The 20417-nt window shown below is 42.5% G+C and overlaps 1 protein-coding gene across 3 annotated transcripts in view; it reads right to left on the bottom strand.

Moving 5' to 3' along the window:
* Window positions 1-20417, bottom strand: part of LOC122557528 (uncharacterized) — a 103021-nt gene that overhangs the window by 76222 nt on the left and 6382 nt on the right. For all 3 annotated transcript variants that reach the window (XM_043705278.2, XM_043705298.2, XM_087973632.1), the window contains exons 5-10: window positions 19448-19567; window positions 16719-17313; window positions 15155-15354; window positions 12692-13107; window positions 9099-9253; window positions 7298-7506 (exon numbers count right to left, since the gene is read on the bottom strand). In XM_043705278.2, the coding sequence (XP_043561213.2) occupies window positions 7298-7506; window positions 9099-9253; window positions 12692-13107; window positions 15155-15354; window positions 16719-17313; window positions 19448-19567 (1695 nt within the window). The remainder of the gene's footprint in view (window positions 1-7297; window positions 7507-9098; window positions 9254-12691; window positions 13108-15154; window positions 15355-16718; window positions 17314-19447; window positions 19568-20417) is intronic.

Below are 20417 nucleotides of genomic sequence, written 5' to 3'. Positions count from 1 at the left end.
GCTGGAATTGAACCCAGGTCTCTGGTGCTATCAGGCAGCAGTGCTCACCACTGTGCCACCATGGCCATTATTAGACCCTTAATTCCAGTTTCTTTACTGGTTTCAAATTTCACCATGGCAGATTTGAATGTGGGTAGCCAGGACATTACATAGGTCTCTGGGTTAACAATCCAATGATAATACAGTAGGCCATTACCTCCCCTGAAGTGTGCTAAGTAAGATGTTCGGGCAATGGTAGTGTATTGGTAATGTCACTCAACTAGTAATCTTTCAAGTTCAGGTTAATGCCCTGATGACATGGGTTTGAATCAAGCTATGGAAATTAAACTCAAGAACAAAGTACACTTCAGCATAGGAACAGGTCCTTCGGCCCTCTAAGCCTGCGCCAACACATTTTGCCCTTTCATATTAACAATGTCTTCACTTAGAGGATCTGCGTCCCTCAAGTTCCTTCCTATTCATGTATTCATCCAGGTGCTTCTTGAATGCTGCCAATTCAAATAATGAAAGCTGCTTTAATAATGGCAACTCTGGACCTATCATCAAAGTTTGTGAAATAAAAAATCTGGTTCATTAATATCCTTTCGGGACAGAAATCTACTGTTCTTCACCTGTCTGGCCTACATGTGACTCCAGACCCACTGTGGTTCATAAGGAAGGGTGTGGCAAGTAAAGATGGGCAACAAACAGTGGCCTTACCAGTGATGCCCACGAAAAGACAAAACTAAAGATTTCTTGTTCGTCATCGACAGAATGTGGGCCATACAGCTACCTGTGTCATACACAGGATGTCTGTCCTTCAACAACTTATGGGCGGCACGGTGGCTCAGTGGTTAGCACTGCTGTCTCACAGCACCAGGGTCCCAGGTTCGATTCCAGCCTTAGATGACTATCTGTGTGGAGTTTTTATATTCTCCCCGTGTCTGCATGGGTTTCCTCCCACAGTCCAAGATGTGCAGGTCAGGTGAATTGGCCATTCTAAATTGCCCACAGTGTTCGGTGCATTAGTCCGAGGGGAATGGTTCTGGGTGGGTTACTCTTCAGAGGATCGGTGTTCAGTTGTTGGGCCGAAGGGCCTGTTTCCACACTGGAGGTAATCTAATTGACGTGGTCATTGGTACATAGGCCAATTGTTTAGGTCTTTAGATTAGATTAGATTACAGTGTGGAAACAGGCCCTTCGGCCCAACAAGTCCACACCGACCCACCGAAGCGAAACCCACCCATACCCCTACATTTACCCCTTACCTAACACTACAGGCAATTTAGTATGGCCAATTCACCTGACCCTACACATCTTTGGACTGTGGGAGGAAACCGGAGCAACCGGAGGAAACCCACGCAGACACGGGGAGAACGTGCAAACTCCACACAGTCAGTCGCCTGAGGCGGGAATTGAACCCGGGTCTCTGGCGCTGTGAGGTAGCAGTGCTAACCACTGTGCCACCGTGCCGCCCACAATTGTTGATTAAGGATTCTAATTTTGTATACTTGTTTTATGACAAAGGTTCAAAGGCTATCCTCAAGTTGCTCCTGACCTGTGCCAATGGCAATTCCTTCACCTGTTCAGAGAAGAAGAAATATTATTTGTATACTGTCCTTTCACGACCTCAGGATGATCCCAAATACTTTACAATCATTCAGGTCTTTTTAAAACTTTAGTCAATATTACACATATGATAGTCAATTTGTTCACAGCAACATCTCACTATCAGTGAAGTGATTACAAACACACAATTTGTTTTGGAGATGCTGGTTGAGAGATAAATGTCGGCCAGTACACCAAGAGAATTCCTGTGATCTTATTCAAATAGTGCCCTGGGATCTGTTTTAGCCACAGGAGAGGGCAGACAGGGCCTTCTAAATGTGTCATCTGGAAGGCTGTACCTGTGATAATATGGCACTACCCCCTCAGTACTGTACAGCTTTGGTGTGAAATCGGAGTGCACAGCTACTGGATTTAGGTGAGATTGTTGCTGCTGAGCCACAGCTAAGCAAGCATTGGAGGATTTCCTCCTAAATTCTTTCAGCTTGGCTAAAGTGTATAAACACTGTTAATGCCTGCTCAGAGTGGAGCTTCAGCAGCCTCAGGAATACAATGGAGCATAAAATGGACAAAACCAGCTTTCAGGATAGCAGAAGAAGGGAAGGAAAAGACCACAGACCATTGTGATGGGTAGGACTGTACATGCTGTAAACACTTTGATGGGGTACATGCATTGTGTAGGCTTTACCATGACCATTACAGCCATCAGCCATTTTGATATGATGTGGTATATCTGCAATTTGAAAAGACAGAGCTGTCAGTAATGCCATGGAATTTGATTAAAATGTTTAATGTTGTGCACTGAGATGGACCATCATAGTCCAGACATGCTCTTTAGAACACGGTTTACTGTGGGCCTCAAGGGAGGAAACCTGCTCTCCTGGACCCTCCAACACAGAGATCCAGGGTCTGTGATTGGGCAGCTGGCAGTGGTCCCTTTATGGAACACTAGTGAGATTGCCTGGGCTCCATGCAGCACCTGAATTTGGCAATCAGGTTCAGGATCCTGTTTCTAACCTTCAAGGGTGAAGCAAAGGTATTCTCCACTAATTATCAATCACCAGTTGCTCATTCTCCAGGCCAGGAATAATAGTTCTGGCTAAAATCTCCCTTCGGTATGTCCGCCCTCATTTAAGAGCTTATCCTATCACTCCTACTTTCCCGAAACAAGTTCGATCTCTTTCAATTACTTTGCAGCAATTCATTTCACTGCAGTTGTAAAATCAGTCTGAGGAAACAAAAGTCATTGGTTGGTTGGTTGATTTTGAATGGGTCAAACTTATTTAAAATTTGGCAAGCACAGCACTGGCAGAGGAGGCCCCCAACTCCTGATTCCACCATGAATTATGAATAGCTGGAACGCATTTGACCCATTGTTCAGGTGTAGAACAGCATATCCAATTTAGCTAAAGTGTTCATATAATTCAATTGGATATAAATTATACCATGTCGCACATTGTTACCACAGCCAAATAGGTGCTACTTGCTACCTTTTAACACTGTCATTTCTCCTTTTTAATACTGTAGAAGCGAAATACAACACATAAGGTGAGCCCAGCCATACTGTCCAATCTGTGACATTGGCTATGTAGAAACATAGGAGTAGTCCATTCAACCTGTTGAACCAGCTCCATTATTCAATATGACCATGGCTGATCATCAAGCTCAATATCCTAATCTTGCCCTCCGCCCGTATCCCCTGATCCTTTTAGCCACAAGAACTACATTGTTTGGTCCCAGCCACTTTCTGTGGTAGCAGGTTCCACAAGCTCATCACACTCTGGGTGAATACATTTCTTCTCATCTCAGTCCTAAATCTCACCTGACAATGTCATAACCAATCTCAGCATCTCCAGATTGAAAAGAGGGGAAGATTTCTGATCACTGTTCCGAGTTACAATAGAATTGGACACTCCAACCGTCCTCTGTAACCACCCAGGCTTCAGGCCACTTTCCTAGGCTGGGCCTCATACCATAAGCACAGTCAGATCCCAGATATGGAGTGGGAGGGATCCATGGTAAAATGGAGAATTGCGGTGATGGGATTGCCTGTTGTTTCACAGTGGGAGGGTATGGAGGAGAGGACCTTAAAGCAGCAGGAGTGTCTGGTGGAATGCAGGGAATCTCACACTGAAATTCCTGACAGAGAACCATACCTCATGCAATTCCCTCTCTCCCTGCACTGAGTACGTTGGAGATGCTTCTGACACTCTTTAGGGTCCACCACTGTTTTTTGCAAGGTTTGTGAAGGTTTGTAGCTCAGGTTGAGGTTTAGAGTGTAGGTTTGCTCGCTCAGCTGTAGGTTTGATATCCAGGCGTTTCATTACCTGGCGAGGTAACATCATCAGTGGCGACCTCCAAGTGAAGCAAAGCTGTTGTCTCCTGCTTTCTATTTATATCTTTCTCCTGGATGGGGTTCGTGGGGTTTGTGGTGATGTCATTTCCTGTTTGTTTTCTGAGAGGTTGATAGATGGCATCTAGATCTATGTGTTTGTTTATGGCGTTGTGGTTGGAGTGCCAGGCCTCTAGGAATTCTCTGGCATGTCTTTGCTTAGCCTGTCCCAGGATAGATGTGTTGTCCCAGTTGAAATGGTGGTTTTTTTCATCCGTGTGTAGGGCTACGAGGGAGAGAGGGTCGTGTCTTTTTGTGGCTAGCTGGTTTTGTGTATCCTGGTGGCTAACTTTCTTCCTGTTTGTCCGACGTAGTGTTTGTGGCAGTCCTTGCATGGAATTTTGTAGATGACTTTGGTTTTGTTCATGGGTTGTACTGGGTCTTTTAAGTTTGTTAGTTTTTGTTTGAGAGTGTTGATGGGTTTGTGTGCTATTAGGATTCTGAGGGGTCTTAGTAGTCTGGCTGTCATTTCTGAAACTTCTTTGATATATGGTAAGGTGGTTAGGGTTTCTGGCTGTGTTTGGTCTGCTTGTCATGGTTTGTTCTTGAGGAATCTGCGTACTGTATTTTTTGAGTATCCGTTCTTCTTGAATATGTTGTATAGGTGGTTCTCCTCTGTTTTCCGAAGTTCGTCTGTCCTGCAGTGTTTGGTGGCTCATTGGAATAGTGTTCTGATACAGCTTTGTTTGTGTGTGTTGGGATGGTTGCTGGTGTAGTTGTCCTGGCACCAGCTCATCAAAGTATACACATGGACACAGCCGGCATACACATAGGGAGCTGTTCCTGGCCACGTGGATATGTGTCAGGATATACAGGGAAAGTGAACACTGTTGCTTCTCCAACAGGAAGTGTTGTCACTTTGGTTGATGAATCAATCTTTATTCTTTCACACAATTATTATACTTGCACATGTTGTATCGCAAAGAGTCTGGTATATTTGTTTTTGCTATCTGTACAATGCAACTAATGTAATTTGTCTCAGTGACAGAAACTATACAATAATAATGCCCTGCCAAAGAGCTGCTAAAACTCTGCACTTGTTCAGAACGCGGTCAACATAGACATGGTGGGCCAAAGGCCTGTTTCTATGCTGTATGACTCTACTATAAGTATAACTGCTGATTGCTTTTGCATTAGCATTCTCATTCAGTAGGTGTAAAGGATTGGGTTGCAACAGAGATTCAGTGGGAAGCATTTGCAGCCCATTTTGCAGCCTCGAATGATTTATAGAAGTATTTCTTTTCTCTTCCCCTTTTGTTCAGACAAGGCAAACTAATCATTTCCATTCCAATTTCCAAATCAGCCACCTGCCATCCAGATATGTGGCTGTACTCAGAGTGGACGCGCTCACTCCTAGACTTGAAGACAAAACTTTTCAAATCATGATCTGGTCTATTTTTTGAGAAGGAGGAGAAAAGATGCATGTCCTCAAATCATACTGAAATCATTCAAATGAGGGCCCGTTGTTGAGTAGCATCATCGTTGATATTTGTGGCTGTTCTTCTTATACCGGTTGGGATACAGAGAGCACGACTTTCACACAAGTTTTTGGATCCTGTGTAATTGGAGGTCCAAAAGCTTTTCTCGCTGAGATTCAGAGTGGGGGAGCCAGTTTTAAAGGAGTTATTTTTAAAGGTCTCCTAATTGTCTACCACTGAGCTCACCATTTGATCAAAGGTAGCAGACGTGCTCCTTGTGCTGCTAGCTGCTCAGAAGGCTGATAGTACGAGAACCTTGAAGGCCCCAGTGAAAGATATGGGTGCTGCTGATGCATCTTGGAAAACATGAGGGTGCTTTAAAAACAAGGTCCACTCAGGGTTGTTGGTAAGTTTGAAATTAAATATCAGAGGCCAAGCCAAGTGGGGGAAACTCCTCTAGCAGTAGGGTTAGTGTGCTGGCAATGTCTACCTGTCAACGGCCTTCTGGTGGGAAATGGGCCTCCAGCTGATGGTTCCCAACTGTTGTGGGGAGGCTGCCTCCATTGTAATCATGGCTTGCCCACATGACAGAATCCTTTTCTACAGCTGGAAAAATGCTGCCAGTGCTTGTTTAGTTTCCTCCAATTAAGATCTTCATTACTATAACTGACTGTCTGCCTCGAGCTAACAGACAAATGATTCCAGTAACAGCGATCACTAGAAACCTCTCCTTATATGGCTCTCTCCTCCTTTTCTGCAGTCCCCAAACTTCCCCCATCTTCACTCCCATCATCTTGCAGCTGGGAAAAATTCTTTCTTGTGTTTCAACTACTTAAACATACTTGATTCTGGCCATCATGTCTTAAGCTACCTTTAGCTGGCAAAGGCCAAATTAACACCCATCATAGTGAAGGGCTCACTGAGACTAATTACCTTCAAACACAGTTAAAAATCACATAACACCAGGTTATAGCCCAACAGATTTAAATCTGTTGGACTATCACCTGGTATTGTGTGATTTTTAACTTTGTCCACCTCAGTCCAAAACCGGCACCTCCACATCATGACCTTTAAACAGAAATGTTAAATGCCAAAGATCAATTTAAAGAATTACATGACAAGATTTCATGTTTTAAGACTTTTACTGTAAGATACAAAATAAACGGCAACATCTGTTAAACATTATTCCAGTAGCATCCTATGCACCCTCTCAAAGCTCTTCTCCAAGGTAGCCTGAAATCACAGAATTCTTGTATTGAGGTAGAATTGCTAATTAGCTATCCTTTAGGCTCTGAACTCTATTCTCTCTTTAAAATGAACAGACTTGTAAAGTGTAACCATTTACAAAATCTGACTTTCTACAAATTCTCTTTGGAGAATAACTTTGGAAACAAACGGTCAATCCACTGTCAGCGCATATGCTTCTACCATTATCTACAAGTGCGAATATCATATACATTCTTCTCAGTAAAACAACTAGCACTCCCTTGAATCCTTAATCTAACTACCCAGGTATGCTGCCTGCAGAATCCAGAACAGCCTCCTCATAAATTCGACCACTGTGTGGACCTCCAAGAACCAGATTTCCAGAACCAGAAGTCATTTTGTCGGCATGTGTGCTTTTGGTGCGCATGGAATGTCTGAACAGTTTAGAGGGAATTCTGAGTCACATGGCTCCATTTTCCTGAATTAAAGATATAATCTTAAAACATAACAATCACATGAAACTTATATCTGCCACCATTGTATGACTCAACTAATTCTTCAAACTAAAAGCATATACCGTGGGAGAAAAACCTGGATGGAGTGGAAAGAGACACAAAGATGAGTATCAAGAAAATAGATAAATATGGCTCTTTAAATGGGTCCTGCTTATATGTTTAAATCTAATGTGGCATTACATCAAAACAATTCATATTAATAATACAGGAAGTTTCTTTACCTTGGCATGAATGCTTTTGAGGAATTGTGTGTGGGCTTCATACAATTTTTTGTTAAGTTCTGGCATCCGTGGACAGACATCAACATAATCTGCAGCTTTCTCACTTGATAGGTTGCATTGGATGTCAGTAATATACCGTTTAAACCAATAGCAGTGATCCTCTGGAGGTCCCGTTGTTTGTAGACCCTGGTCAACCTCACGTTCTATAGCTGGGGTTAAATTATTAGAACAGAAAGAGAGATTTCTCCTTGTTTTTTTCTGAAAAGGCCTTTGATTTGATGAATTTCCATCTAACAGAGCCATCGAGTGAATAGCAATAACAGTGGCAGCTCTAATTACCACTGAAACAGTCATTAGAATTAGATCAGTGGACAGGTTGATCTGGGACAGGTGGAGCTGAAATCACACAAAGGTAGCCTCACAGAGGTGAAGTGCAGAAACACAGAGGGAAAGGAGAATGAAGTAATAGATTACAGAAACTAGTGTGAAAAGACTCAAGGATGAGAGGGCAGGATGAAGGAATATGCACAGTCAAGGGATACCACTGCTCACATGGCCTCAATACTATGGTAAAAAAATAGTCTTCAGTAATTGAACAGGTAATTTTCAAAACAATGAAGTTGAGTGGCATTTATTGATGAAATGAAAGATTGAAATGGGACAGTGATTGATGGGGACAGGGTGGTTGGCTGTGGACTTTTGCAGCTGATGAACACAGACCAGTGACTATGAGCAGAACGTTTACTGGAGATACTCTGACAAGGGACATGATGTGACTTGATTAGTGAATTTGGTGTCAGAAGATGAAGTGGCTGAAAACAGAGTGAGAAGTTTGAAAAGAAGAAATTGAATGTGGTGGTGGCAAAGCACAGCAGGTCAGACAGTATCCAAGGAGCAGGAGAATCGAGGTTTCAGGCATAAGCCTTTCATCAGGAATGACTCAATTTTTCTCATTCCTGCTGAAGGGCTTATGCCTGAAACACTGATTCTCCTGCTCCTTGGATGCTGTCTGACCTGCTGTGCTTTTCCAGCACCACGCTCTCAACTCTGATCTTCAGCATCCACAGGCCTCTCTTTCTCTAAGAATAAGAAATAGTTTGGGCTGGGATGAAAAGTAGGGGAGGGCAGAGGGGTTGAAGGAGAAAGCCTACACTGATCTTTGACACAAAATGGTCCATGGCTCCTTCCCTTTGGGTCAGGGAGTTGGTGGGAAGGCTAGAGAAATGGAAATGTCAATCCAAGATATTCACTTTTCATATTAATTAGTGAGCTGCCAATTGCTATTGACATACAGAAAACAAACTGGACTAATCTCTGCCCATAATGAAGGCTTTAGCTGTTTGTCATATCCATATTGTGCTTCCTTTTAGCATATCACTCCCATTTTAATGTATTCTTGATCTCTTCATTCTAAAGCACTCAGTCAACAGCAATTGCAGATGGGCAACAAATGCACACATCCCATGAAAGAATATTTTTTAAAAAGGCAGCATCTTTGCAGACAGAATGTATTGCCCACTGGGGGTGGGAAACAGGATTTAGAACTATTCTGGGTCCTAACAAAGCTGAGTATCTCAGCATTTCCAGTGTTTAACTGCAAATAGACTGATGATTTTGGATAGCTGTTTCTGTACCCTCTTAGCGTTTCTTCTAACAATTACTTAATGTTCAGATTTGTAATACATTTGTAATAATTAGTCGTTTGAAAACACTCTGTTGATCATTCTGTGTAAAGTTATTATGCTTATTCTTATTGTTACTTCACACTTAAAGCCATTACTTCTCGCTTTTCCATCATTACCTGTTTTAAGAAGATTTGAAGCTCTTTCTTTACCGAGTGCCAAAGGTGCATATTCTTGGAGAATACTGTATAGTTTCTGGGCAGAACTTGACCAGCTATTCTTTGAATGCTGTCTACGTGAGGGATCTATACTGTATATGTCTCTGAAGTGTGTCCTGCATCAGAAATGAAAGCTCAGATTTAGAGAATTTAACAAGGAAACCTGCCTATTTCCAAATTTCTGCACAGATATTAAACGATAATAAGTAACGGACACAAAATAGTCTGATCATATAGAGATAAATTTGATTCAGGGCCAAATTGAGCCATTTAATTTTATTCTCTTCACAACGAAAGCAAACCATTATCACACAAATAGCAACATTGCTGCATTTCTCACTGTACAGGTTTGCCAGCTGGGTCAAATAACAGTACAGTTTCAGTCTCTACAGAAGCAAATCTAGCTAGTGTTCAATACTCTCCTGTATCTGCAGAGTAACTCTGATCTTTTTACCACAGTTGACATTAATTCCTTTTCTTTAGCTTTTTTTTTAAAACATCTCAGTGACTGACTTTCACTTTTCACCTCTCCAATCAGTAAAAGAACGTATTTAGATTTTATCATATTGGCTTTGCACAAATTGCCTGCCATGCTTCTGGCAGTGCACCAATGCTTCACAAAAAGAACTGAACAGCCTGTAAAATGCTTAGTGAATCCTGTAAGCCTGAAAGTTGCTAGATACATACACATGTTTCTTTGTGTCATAGGCCTCTTGCAACCTCATTTCCCACGGAAACAGTTTTAGTGTTATATATACAGTGGACTGCTCCCCACCCAACTAGAAGCTAAGCTCGTTAAGTAGGTTGATTTACAGATGTGAAACTTGTCACGGGGAGGAATTTGTCAAACATGCAACATATACTGAGGAGTTAAAACAATGTAGTGATTTGTAACAAGGTCAGCAGGGTGGATGTCTTAGAATATGAGATCCCTGATTGGGATTGTTAATCTGGTGCAATCAGGGACCCCTGGCTGATAGGTAAGAACAGGAGTGTCAGACATCCTGTTCACTCTGAGACCTGGTTCTGAGGAATCATATGCACATGTAAATAAAGGGTGATTTGGTGATGGGATACTGACCTCTGTGGAGTTATTTCAAAAAGCATATGGGAAAGCACAGATACTTCCAAAACTCTCCTCTCCACAATCTTTTCCTCATCCAAAGGAACCAACCCCTGTCAATATTGTGGCTTTTGGTTCACATGTGTGGACTCCTTATCTGCTCTGATCATCCCACTGTATTCCATCTCAGCTCAATAGTCATAGGCTAGAGAAAACTTGGCTCCCAGTCGGGTTTGCTGTCATTTCTAAACTTTCATACCAACCAGAAACTACCAATGATGCCCTTCTTCATATAAATTATCTGCTTCACTTATTCCTGACTTGTTGGTTACTATTTATTACCTGTTATAGATGCTATTGCATTACATTTTGCACAATTATGTGCTTTAAACTGACCATCCCCTGCCCAGATATGTGCACCTTAGGTTGTCACCATGTTTCACATTGCCAGATTTCCCCAGCAATGCACAGTGATCCCGATCCTACTTGATGTATTGGCCAAAGTTACCAATGTGATGCACTTTGCTTCTCCACACTAACACCACTAAGGCGGTTGGAACTCCACCACTTGCAAGTTCCCCTCTGAGCCACTCAGCATCCTGACTTGGAAACATATCATTCTTCCTTCAGTGTTACTTGCTAAAAATCCTAGAACTCCCTCCCTAATAGCATTGTGGGTCTCCTTACACGAAATGTACTGCATCAGTCCAAGAAGGCAGTTCACCATTACCTTCCCAAGGGCAACTAAGGATGGGCAATAAATACTGCCCCAACCAGTGATACCTATATTCCCTGAATGAATAAAGAAAAAAACTTATCTCCTTCCTTAATCATGCAAAAATCAGTCAGGATTTAGCATGTTTCTAACAACCAGAAGAATGGAGCATTCTACAGTTCTACTATTAACCAATGACAAGCCAGTCAAACATCTTTGCTAACACTCCATGATTATTTTACGGTCAATACTCAGCGATGATATGAGTCCAAGTTTACCACAGTCCAAGGATTCTTCTTTTAAGATTGTCACACTTTTGTCAATAAACCAATTCTTCTCAACCTCTAATACAATAATAATAAAAATATTATTACCGTTATTGTATTAGAGGTTGAGAAGAGTTGGTTTATTGACAAAGGTGTGACAATCTTAAAGGAAGAATCCTTGGACTGTGGTAAACTTGGACTCATATCATTGCTGAGTATTGACTGTAAAATAATCGTGGAGTGTTAGCAAAGATGTTATATTATTATTGATACAGGAAATCTGAAATGAAAACAGAAAATGGTGCAAATACTCTCCAAGTCAAACAGCATCATAGACAGAGGACGAAAGTTAACATTTCAGGTTAATGACCAAACTTCACAGGTGGAAGGCTGTGGAACTCAGTCTCATGAGTGTAAAGCAGTAGTTGAGAAAGGTACTGATATGTTTTATCTGCTCATCATCATCACTGGTAGTCCCTCGCAAACAAGGTTGACTCTCTTACATTCTCAGGGTGAGTCCATAGGTGGCTGTACAGTCCAAGTGGGCTTGCACAGACTCTGCCACACTTGGAGCAGATGGTGATCATGGGAAGGGGTGGGTGGGGCATTGATGTGGCAGCGTGCTCCTTTTGCTGTTTTTGACTGGCTTCAGCTTTTTCCCGATGGCAAGGATTGAAGTGCAAAACACCTTCCCAGATGCTCCTCCTCCACTTTGTGTCTTGGGCCAGTGATCCCCAGGTGTCTGTGGGAATGCCGCACTTCACCAGTGAGGCCTTGAGGGTATCCCTGAAGCACTTTGTCTGTCCACCTGGGGCACGCCTGACATTTCGAAGCTGGGAGTACAGCACCTGTTTGGGAAATCTTGTGTCAGTTCTGCGGATGATGTGCCCAACCCATCAGAGCTGGAAGGCTGGTCAGTGTCTCGATGCACCTCAAGGCACTGTAGCAGTATCACCAATGCTGCCTGCTTAAGAACCTGTGAATTCGCTGGGAAGACAGATGCACCATCATCAGTATGAGATCATGCCTACGTCCCCAGCATCGAGGTTTGATATGCTATGATTGTACTAAATTGCAGAGCAGGCTTGTGGGCTGAACAGCTTACTCCTGTATCTATACCTACTGTTCAAATGCTTTTTTGTAATGAAACACACTGAGCTTTTGTGATATATGCTGACTTTTTTCTGATCTGACACTGATTTGCTTAAAAGAAATCACTTGGCAGGTCTTGACAGCATCTGTGGAGAACCAGACTTCACGTTTTGAGTCCAAAACAATTCTTTTTTCAGAACAGTTCTGAGCTCTGAAGAAACCATTCAGAAGCTTTAACTGTTTCTCTCTGCTCAGATGCTACCAGACCTGCTGGGTATCTCGGACACTTACTGTTTTGTTTCAGGTCTTCAGCACCTGTAATAGTTTGCTCTAATTCTCATGATGTGTCAAGGCATGCTTGGGTCAAAAACACAAGTGAAAATGGTTCATGATAACTGCCGACCATTTTAAAACTAACCTTATTGGCTGCACCCTGTAAGCACTGGGTATGCAGTTCTCATCCAGCTTGTACCACTGCTGAAGAAGCCCAATTGCTTTCCCAAAGTCTGGTGTAGACTGAGCTAGAGTATCATTTGTGTCATGTGCCTGAGGGACATGGGAAGACTGGATTTCACTAGCTCCAGTGTCACAGCTTTCTGGCAACTCCTTATCCATTGGCGTTGAAGTGTCTGTCAGATCAGGATTTCTGCTGTGAGATTCCTCACAGAGTCTGGGGCCCTCAATCAGCGTGTGGTGCTCAGGGTTGTGTTTTCCATGCTGCCGTTTTGTCATCTCCATTTTCTTGGCCTCAATAAAGTTCAGAATAGCTTCAAAATCATCCTTCATAATGCTGTCAGGGAGGAAAAACGAGTCATGCTTTTGTCCAATTAAAAGCTGCAAGACAAAAGGAGGCTTCATTATATTGTAACTTCACAACCAACTATATTAGATTAGATTAGATTAGATTACATTACATTACAGTGTGGAAACAGGCCCTTCGGCCCAACAAGTCCACACCGCCCCGCCGAAGCGCAACCCCTATATTAAAAGCGCAACCCCTTTATTAAAAATAAAAGCCAGGTCTAACATACAAAGCAAAACGTTGAGGAAATTCAATCCATTGGATTATGTTATGTACGGATGGATATCCTTTGTCAAAGTTCTCTATATATTACTTATCTTCCTCAATATAAAAAAGGGATTTGTGAGTAAAATCACATTGGAATGCAAAGCTGTTAATTGCCTTTGTAGTGCAGTAGTGAATCGCCTGTATTCTGTCTATGATCTCGAAAGGGTTTTGTTCTTTGTCTTTGAACAGAAAGGATAAAAATTCTTAACATGTAAAAAATATCCAGCAAATTGAGCAGGTTTAAATTATCTACAGATTAGATATCGTTAGGCCCCAGCTGGAGTACTACATGCTGTTCTTGATACCGTACTATAAGGAGGATCTGATTGCACTGGAGGGAGTGCAGAGTAGACTTACTATGGTGCTGCCTGGGCTGAAGCCATGAGGAAAGATAAAGCAGGAACTTTCTGATATTAATTTCCTTGGAGTGGCAAAAGCTGAGGGGAGACCTAATACAATCATTGAATCCCTACAGTGTGGAAACAGGGCCTTCAGCCCAACAAGTCCACACTGACCCTCTGAAGAATAACTCACCCAGAACCATTCCCCTACCTTATTATCCTATATTTAACCCTGGCTAATGCACCTAACCTTCAAATCCCTGAACACTATGGGCAATTTAGCATGGCCAACTCACCTAACCTGCACATCTTTGGATTGTGGGAAGAAACTGGAACACCTGGAGGAAACCCACACAGAAATGGGGAGAATGTGCAAACTCTACACAGACAGTCGCCCAAGGTTGGAATCAAACCTGGGTCCCTGGTGCTGTGAGACAGCCGTGCTAACCACCGAGCCACCGTGCTGCCCGAAGTGTATAAGATTATAAAGGACAGAGTTAAGGCGGACAAAAAGCCAGGCACTTTTTAAAAAAATAGTTGAGAGATCAATAGCCAGGAGGAGCTGATTTAAGGTAGGAGGTAGAGGAGAGGGGTTGAGGGGTAATATTTTCACCCAGAGGGTGGCAGGAGTCTGGAATTCACTGCCTGAAAGGGTGCTTGAGCCAGAGATTCTCATGACATTTACACAGTATGTAGATATAAACAGCAAGGCCATAGGCTATAAAGCTGGAAGACGGGATTAGCGTAGACAGTTCTTTGATTTCTAGCATGGACTTAAAGGGCCAAATCACCTCCATCTGTGTTTTAGATGCCTATGAGTCTATCATTAGAACTTTTACATTGGACCTGTACTTTGATCCTATAAGCAAACAATTGCTCAATTTGGTTTCAGTTAGTGTTTACAATCATGCATTTCTTTTCAATTTGCTATGTCAACCATCATAATGCAGTCACAATGTCTGGAACAAGTTTTTGATGCTTCCCCTACCACCTTACCGTTCACAAAAACAATATAAATCTTCACTAAATAATGATATAATAATAGGCATATTCATCAAGTGACAGTGATAAGTGACCACTTAATAGATGTTACAGTGAGAGACGCGATTAACATTTGGATTCAAAATGTTAACTTTTTCCCTCTCTCCAGATGCTTCCAGATTTGTTGAGTTTCTTCAGCACTTTCTGTTATTATTCTGTATCACCAGCATCCAGTGTTCGACATTTAGTTACGAAGTTATGCTCGTTAAATATGTTGTGATAGTGGCAGTTACTTAACCAATATTAACCTGGTATAAACTAACTCTGTGTAAAAGTTTAGAAAAAAAGAGATTGTAAGCTTGATTTACCTCCCTAGCAGCAACTTGGACCTGCCAATCTGGTATGACTCTATGCAGAACTGAGTCTCAAAGAACCTTAAATCTGATGCAACATTTGACCATGAATGACAATTTATGCACAGAATGCTTACAATAAAGATGGAGTCTTCTGACGTTTGGCATTCCTTAAGTACTTCGAGATGTAGTTGGGCCATTATATGATTGTCACTAATTCCATCTTTCATGCCCCACCTAAGGTCAGTCATCCTGAGGTCATAACCCCTTTCTTTACAATAACTGTTTAGTTGTGGGTATACATTCTCCATTAATGCATTCCGTTCGTGTTCTGTATCTGGAATTTTAAGAAATGTGAGTTATTAAAATTCAGGTGCAATTTATATGAATTCAAAACAAAATGATTAGAAATTGAAGCTTTCACCAAAAACATTTTGAGGGCAAGCTAATACTCCAGTTCTAAAATGGGCGGCACGATGGCACAGTGGTTAGCACTGCTGCCTCACAGCGCCAGAGACCCGGGTTCAATTCCTGCCTCAGGCGACTCTTTGTGTGGAGTTTGCACATTCTCCCCGTGTCTGCGTGGGTTTCCTCCCACAATCCAAAAATGTGCAGGTTAGGTGAATTGACCATGCTAAATTGCCTGTAGTGTTAGGTGAAGGGGTAAATGTAGAAGAATGGGTCTGGGTTGGTTACGCGTCGGTGTGGACTTGTTGGGCCGAAGGGCCTGTTTCCACACTGTAAGTAATCTAATCTAAACTGAGGGTGTACTGCATTAGCAGTGTTAAAAAATCACATAACACCAAGTTATAGTCTAACAGGTTTATTTGGAAGTACTGTACTAGCTTTCGGAGCGCTTGTTGGACTATAACCTGGTATTGTGTGATTTTTAACTTTGTCCACACCAGTCCAACACCAGCACCTCTACATCATACATTCTCGCAGATAGCATCCTTCAAAGATACTCAAACTGTGTGTGAAACTTTGAAGCAAGAGACCAGGAGTGTACTTAATGCCAGATAATGGTGAGGAGCAGTAATGATAATAAATGCAGAATTACGTTTTTAAAAACGAAAAAGATTAATATCTGTAAAAGAAAGATTGAAAGGGTATATGGAAAGGTTGGAGAAATAGAAGTAAGTGATGATCAACAGGTAAGGGTGAAATTATCCATATAACCTGTTTCCACGCTGCAAAATTTTATAATTCTATGAGTGACTAGTTCAGTTGAGTGTTAAAAGTCATATTTTAGATTATAGATGAAGTATGTTTTGTATGTTTTTGGAAAGTACATTGTAAAATCAAGAAAGAGGACCCAAGACAATTCAGCCAGTATGCTTTTTCCTAGCATTGATGAACATTTAGCTCAATACTAAATTCCTAGTTGATAGGTTTCATTTTTAAAAATTCAGATAACCTCTAAGATTTTATAACTTTATTGACATCATAAGTCTTTGTGCCAGTAATTGCACTAAAATAAAAACTGGATAATACAATTTAGTCCAGACATTTGCCAAGGCAGTGATGTGTTCTGTCTCATTGCTGCTTGCATAATTTGACATGTTACAATAATGCAAATTGAATGATAAGTAATTATCAAGTTATTTTATACCTCTTACCATTTTTCTCTCCTTTCACTTCAAAGTAATCAAAACTCGTGATTTTGCTTAATATGAAAACATCTCTTAGAAAAAAAATTACCTTTGTAGCCACCACAAATATACATCATGAACTTTTTCTTCTTAGGTGAACAGGTTATATTGATATTTCCTTTCATTATTTCAATTAGAGGGTTGCTGGCTGTTGAAAGGTGTTTTCCATCTGCCATTGGTAATGGCAAACGTTTCGACACTGCTATACTTGGCAAGTTGAAAGCTTTCTGAGATTCTGGCCCCTTGCACTCCGCTGTCTGTGACATGGAGTTCCAATCTGGACACTCAGATACACATTGTTTATCCTCAGAACTCGATGGCTCTCCAACTACAAAACGATGGATATCAGTTCCTGAAATTTCAGTTTGCCACAGTCCTAAACCCTGCTCTTCTTCCTGCTCCTTGCAAGAAGCTGACACCAAACTGTCAACTTGACTGCTTGCATCAGCTGGGAGTGAAAATGTTTCACAGTCATCACAGTCATTTCCAGGATGGCTCATTTGCTGTGCTATCTTTGTCTCTCCAAAGTGTCTCAATTCATTCTGCAGACTACAGGATAATAAATCTTCACAGCACTCGGTTGGACTGTTCAGGAGTCGAGGTGATGTGCAGCTGCCAGATTTATATAATGAAACGTTGTATGACTGTTATGAAAGTACAAAGCAAAATAATCAAATTGATTGAAAAGTATTGGTTCACCAAAGCTCATTTATAAACAATAAAATTATAACCCACTAATGTATCTAGTTTAAGTTCTTCCTGAATACAATACTCAGAGCCATAGAGTCATATAGCACCCTTTTGTCAACACATCCACGATGACCACGTTTATCAAACTAAACTAGTCCCATTTGCCTGCATTTGGCCCATATCCCTCTGAACCTTTCCTATCTATGTACCCAGCTAAACATCTTTTAAATGTTGTAAATATCCTTCCTCTGGAGGAGGCCAAGGAGGGGGAATTAAAGTGTTCAGCCACGGGGCGGTTAGGTTGGTTGGTGCGGGTGTCCCAGAGGTGTTCTCTGAAACGTTCCGCAAGTAGACGGCCTGTCTCCCCAATTGATGACGCTCTCCACCGCATCTCCTCCAATTCCCGCTCCTCCACCCTTGAACCCTGCCCCTCCAATCACCACCAGGACAGAACCCCACTGATCCTCACCTACCACCCACCAACCTCCAAATACATCGTATCATCCTTCGTCATTTCTCCAAACAGACCCCACCGCCAAGAATATATTTCCCTCCCCACCCCTATCAGCGTTCCGGAATGACCATTCCCTCCGCGACTCCCTCGTCAGATCCACACCCCCCACCAACCCAACCTCCACTCCCGGCACCTTCCCCTGCAACCGCAAGAAATGCAAAACTTGCGCCCACACCTCCCCCCTCACTTCCCTCCAAGGCCCCAAGGGATCCTTCCATATCCCGTAGAAATTCACCTGCACCTCCAACACATCATTTACTGCATCCGCTGCACCCGATGTGGCCTCCTATACATTGGGGAGATAGACCACCTACTTGCGGAACGTTTCAGAGAACACCTCTGGGATACCCGCACCAACAAACCCAACTGCCCTGTGGCTGAACACTTTAACTCCCCCTCCCACTCTGCCAAGGACATGCAGATCCTTGGTCTCCTCCATCGCCAGACCATAGCAACACGACGGCTGGAGGAAGAACGCCTCATCTTCCGCCTAGGAACCCTCCAACCACAAGGGATGAATGCAGATTTCTCCAGCTTCCTCATTTCCCCTCCCCCGACCTTTTCTCAGTCCCAACCCTCAGACTCAGCACCGCCTTCTTGACCTGCAATCTTCTTCCCGACCTCTCTGCCACCACCCCCTCTCCGGCCTATCACCCTCACCTTAACCTCCTTCCACCTATCGCATTCCCAACACCCCTCCCCTAAGTCCCTCCTCCCTACCTTTCATCTTAACCTGCTTGCACACCCTTAATAGCTTTAAATTAAGGGGGGGTAGGTATAGGACAGATGTTAGGGGTAGATTCTTTACTCAGCGAGTTGTGAGTTCATGGAATGCCCTGCCAGTAGCAGTGGTGGACTCTCCCTCTTTATGGGCATTTAAACGGGCATTGGATAGGCATATGGAGGATAGTGGGCTAGTGTAGGTTAGGTGGGCTTGGATCGGCGTAACATCGAAGGCCAAAGGGCCTGTACTGAGCTGTATTCTTTTATGTTCTATGTTCTAAGTCTGAAGAAGGACTTATGCCCGAAACATCAATTCTCGTGCTCCTTTGATGCTGCCGGACCTGCTGTGCTTTTCCAGCAACACATTTTTAAGCTCTGATCTCCAGCATCTGCAGTCCTCACTTTCTCCTTATACTCAATGGATTTTAGAATGATGAAGGGGGACCTAATTGAAACATACAGAATACTGAATGGCCTGGGCAGAGTATGTTGGGAAGATCCATTGGTAGGAGACACTAGAACCTGAGGACATAGCCTTCGAGACAAGGGAAGACCTTTTAGAATGGAGATAAGGAGAAACTTCTTCTGCCATAGAGTGGTGAATCTATGGAATTCATTGCCACAGAAGGCTGTGGATGCCTGATCATTGAGTATATTTAAGACTGAGATAGGTAGGTTCTTGAGTATCAAGGGGATCAAGAGTTACAGGGAGAAAGAAAGAGAATGGGGTTGAGAAGCTTATCAGCCACGATTGAATGGTAGAGCAGACTCAATGGGCTGAATGGCCTAATTTCTGCTCCTATGCCTTATGGTCTTATATATTTCTTGCAGTAAGTGTTTCCCATATTAACCTGTCCCAGATGTAGAAAGGTTTTGTTCCTCTCTGAAGAGCTTTCATTGTCCTTGTTTGCTTTTGACGTGGATTCATAACTCTGTGTGATCCGCTTCACATGTCGCTGATGCAAATGATTCTGAAATGTTATTAGAAGATTGACATATTGAATGAATGTAAATACATAGAAACATAGAAGATAGCAACAGGATTAGACCATTAAGCTCTTTAAGCCTGCTATGCCATTCAATATGATCACGACTCATCATCAAGCTCAGTACCCTGCTTCTGCCTTATCCCCTCACCCTTAGATTCCTTTAGCCCAAAGAAAATGTTCAATACTTTGGCCTCAATGGCATTCTGTGGCAGGAAATTCCACAGGGGCTCACTACTCAGACTGTGACCCTGATTCGGCACTCTCCAGTCATCAGGATCATTCTTCCTGTGTTTACCCTATGTGGTCCTGTTGGAATTTTATTGGTTTCTATGTGATCACCCCCTCCTTATTCTAAACTGCAGTGAATATAGTCCTAACTGATCCAGTCTCTCTTCATACATCAGTCCTGCCATCTCAGATAAACCCTGTTGTACTCCCTCCATAGCCAGAACATCTTTCTCAGATAAACCTGAGACCAAAACTACACACAGGTGTGATCTCACCAAGGCCCTGTACAATTGTTTTTCCTCACCACTCACAATCTCAACTCATCTTGTGTCATCAGCAAATTTGGAAATATCACATTTGATTTCTTAATGATGTATGCTGTGAATGGCTGGTGCCTATGCACTGATCCTCTCACTATTACATTTGCCAATGATTTCCACTCTGAAAATGACCTATGTCCAGTGGAAACTCGATTATCCGAACGTGATGGGCGGGCACTATTTCGTTCGGATAATCGATTATTCGGAAAATCAATTAAATGCCTTTCCTTTGGGGCTCGGAGTTTTTAAAGTCTATTCAGGAGACCGCAGTGGCATACAGTGCG

The sequence above is a fragment of the Chiloscyllium plagiosum genome, unplaced genomic scaffold, assembly GCF_037043375.1.
Source record: "Chiloscyllium plagiosum isolate Xiang-an unplaced genomic scaffold, Cpla_swu_hap1 HiC_scaffold_2, whole genome shotgun sequence".
In the NCBI taxonomy this organism is placed as follows: Eukaryota; Metazoa; Chordata; class Chondrichthyes; order Orectolobiformes; family Hemiscylliidae; genus Chiloscyllium; species Chiloscyllium plagiosum.
This window is presented reverse-complemented; position numbering and strand designations above follow the sequence as displayed.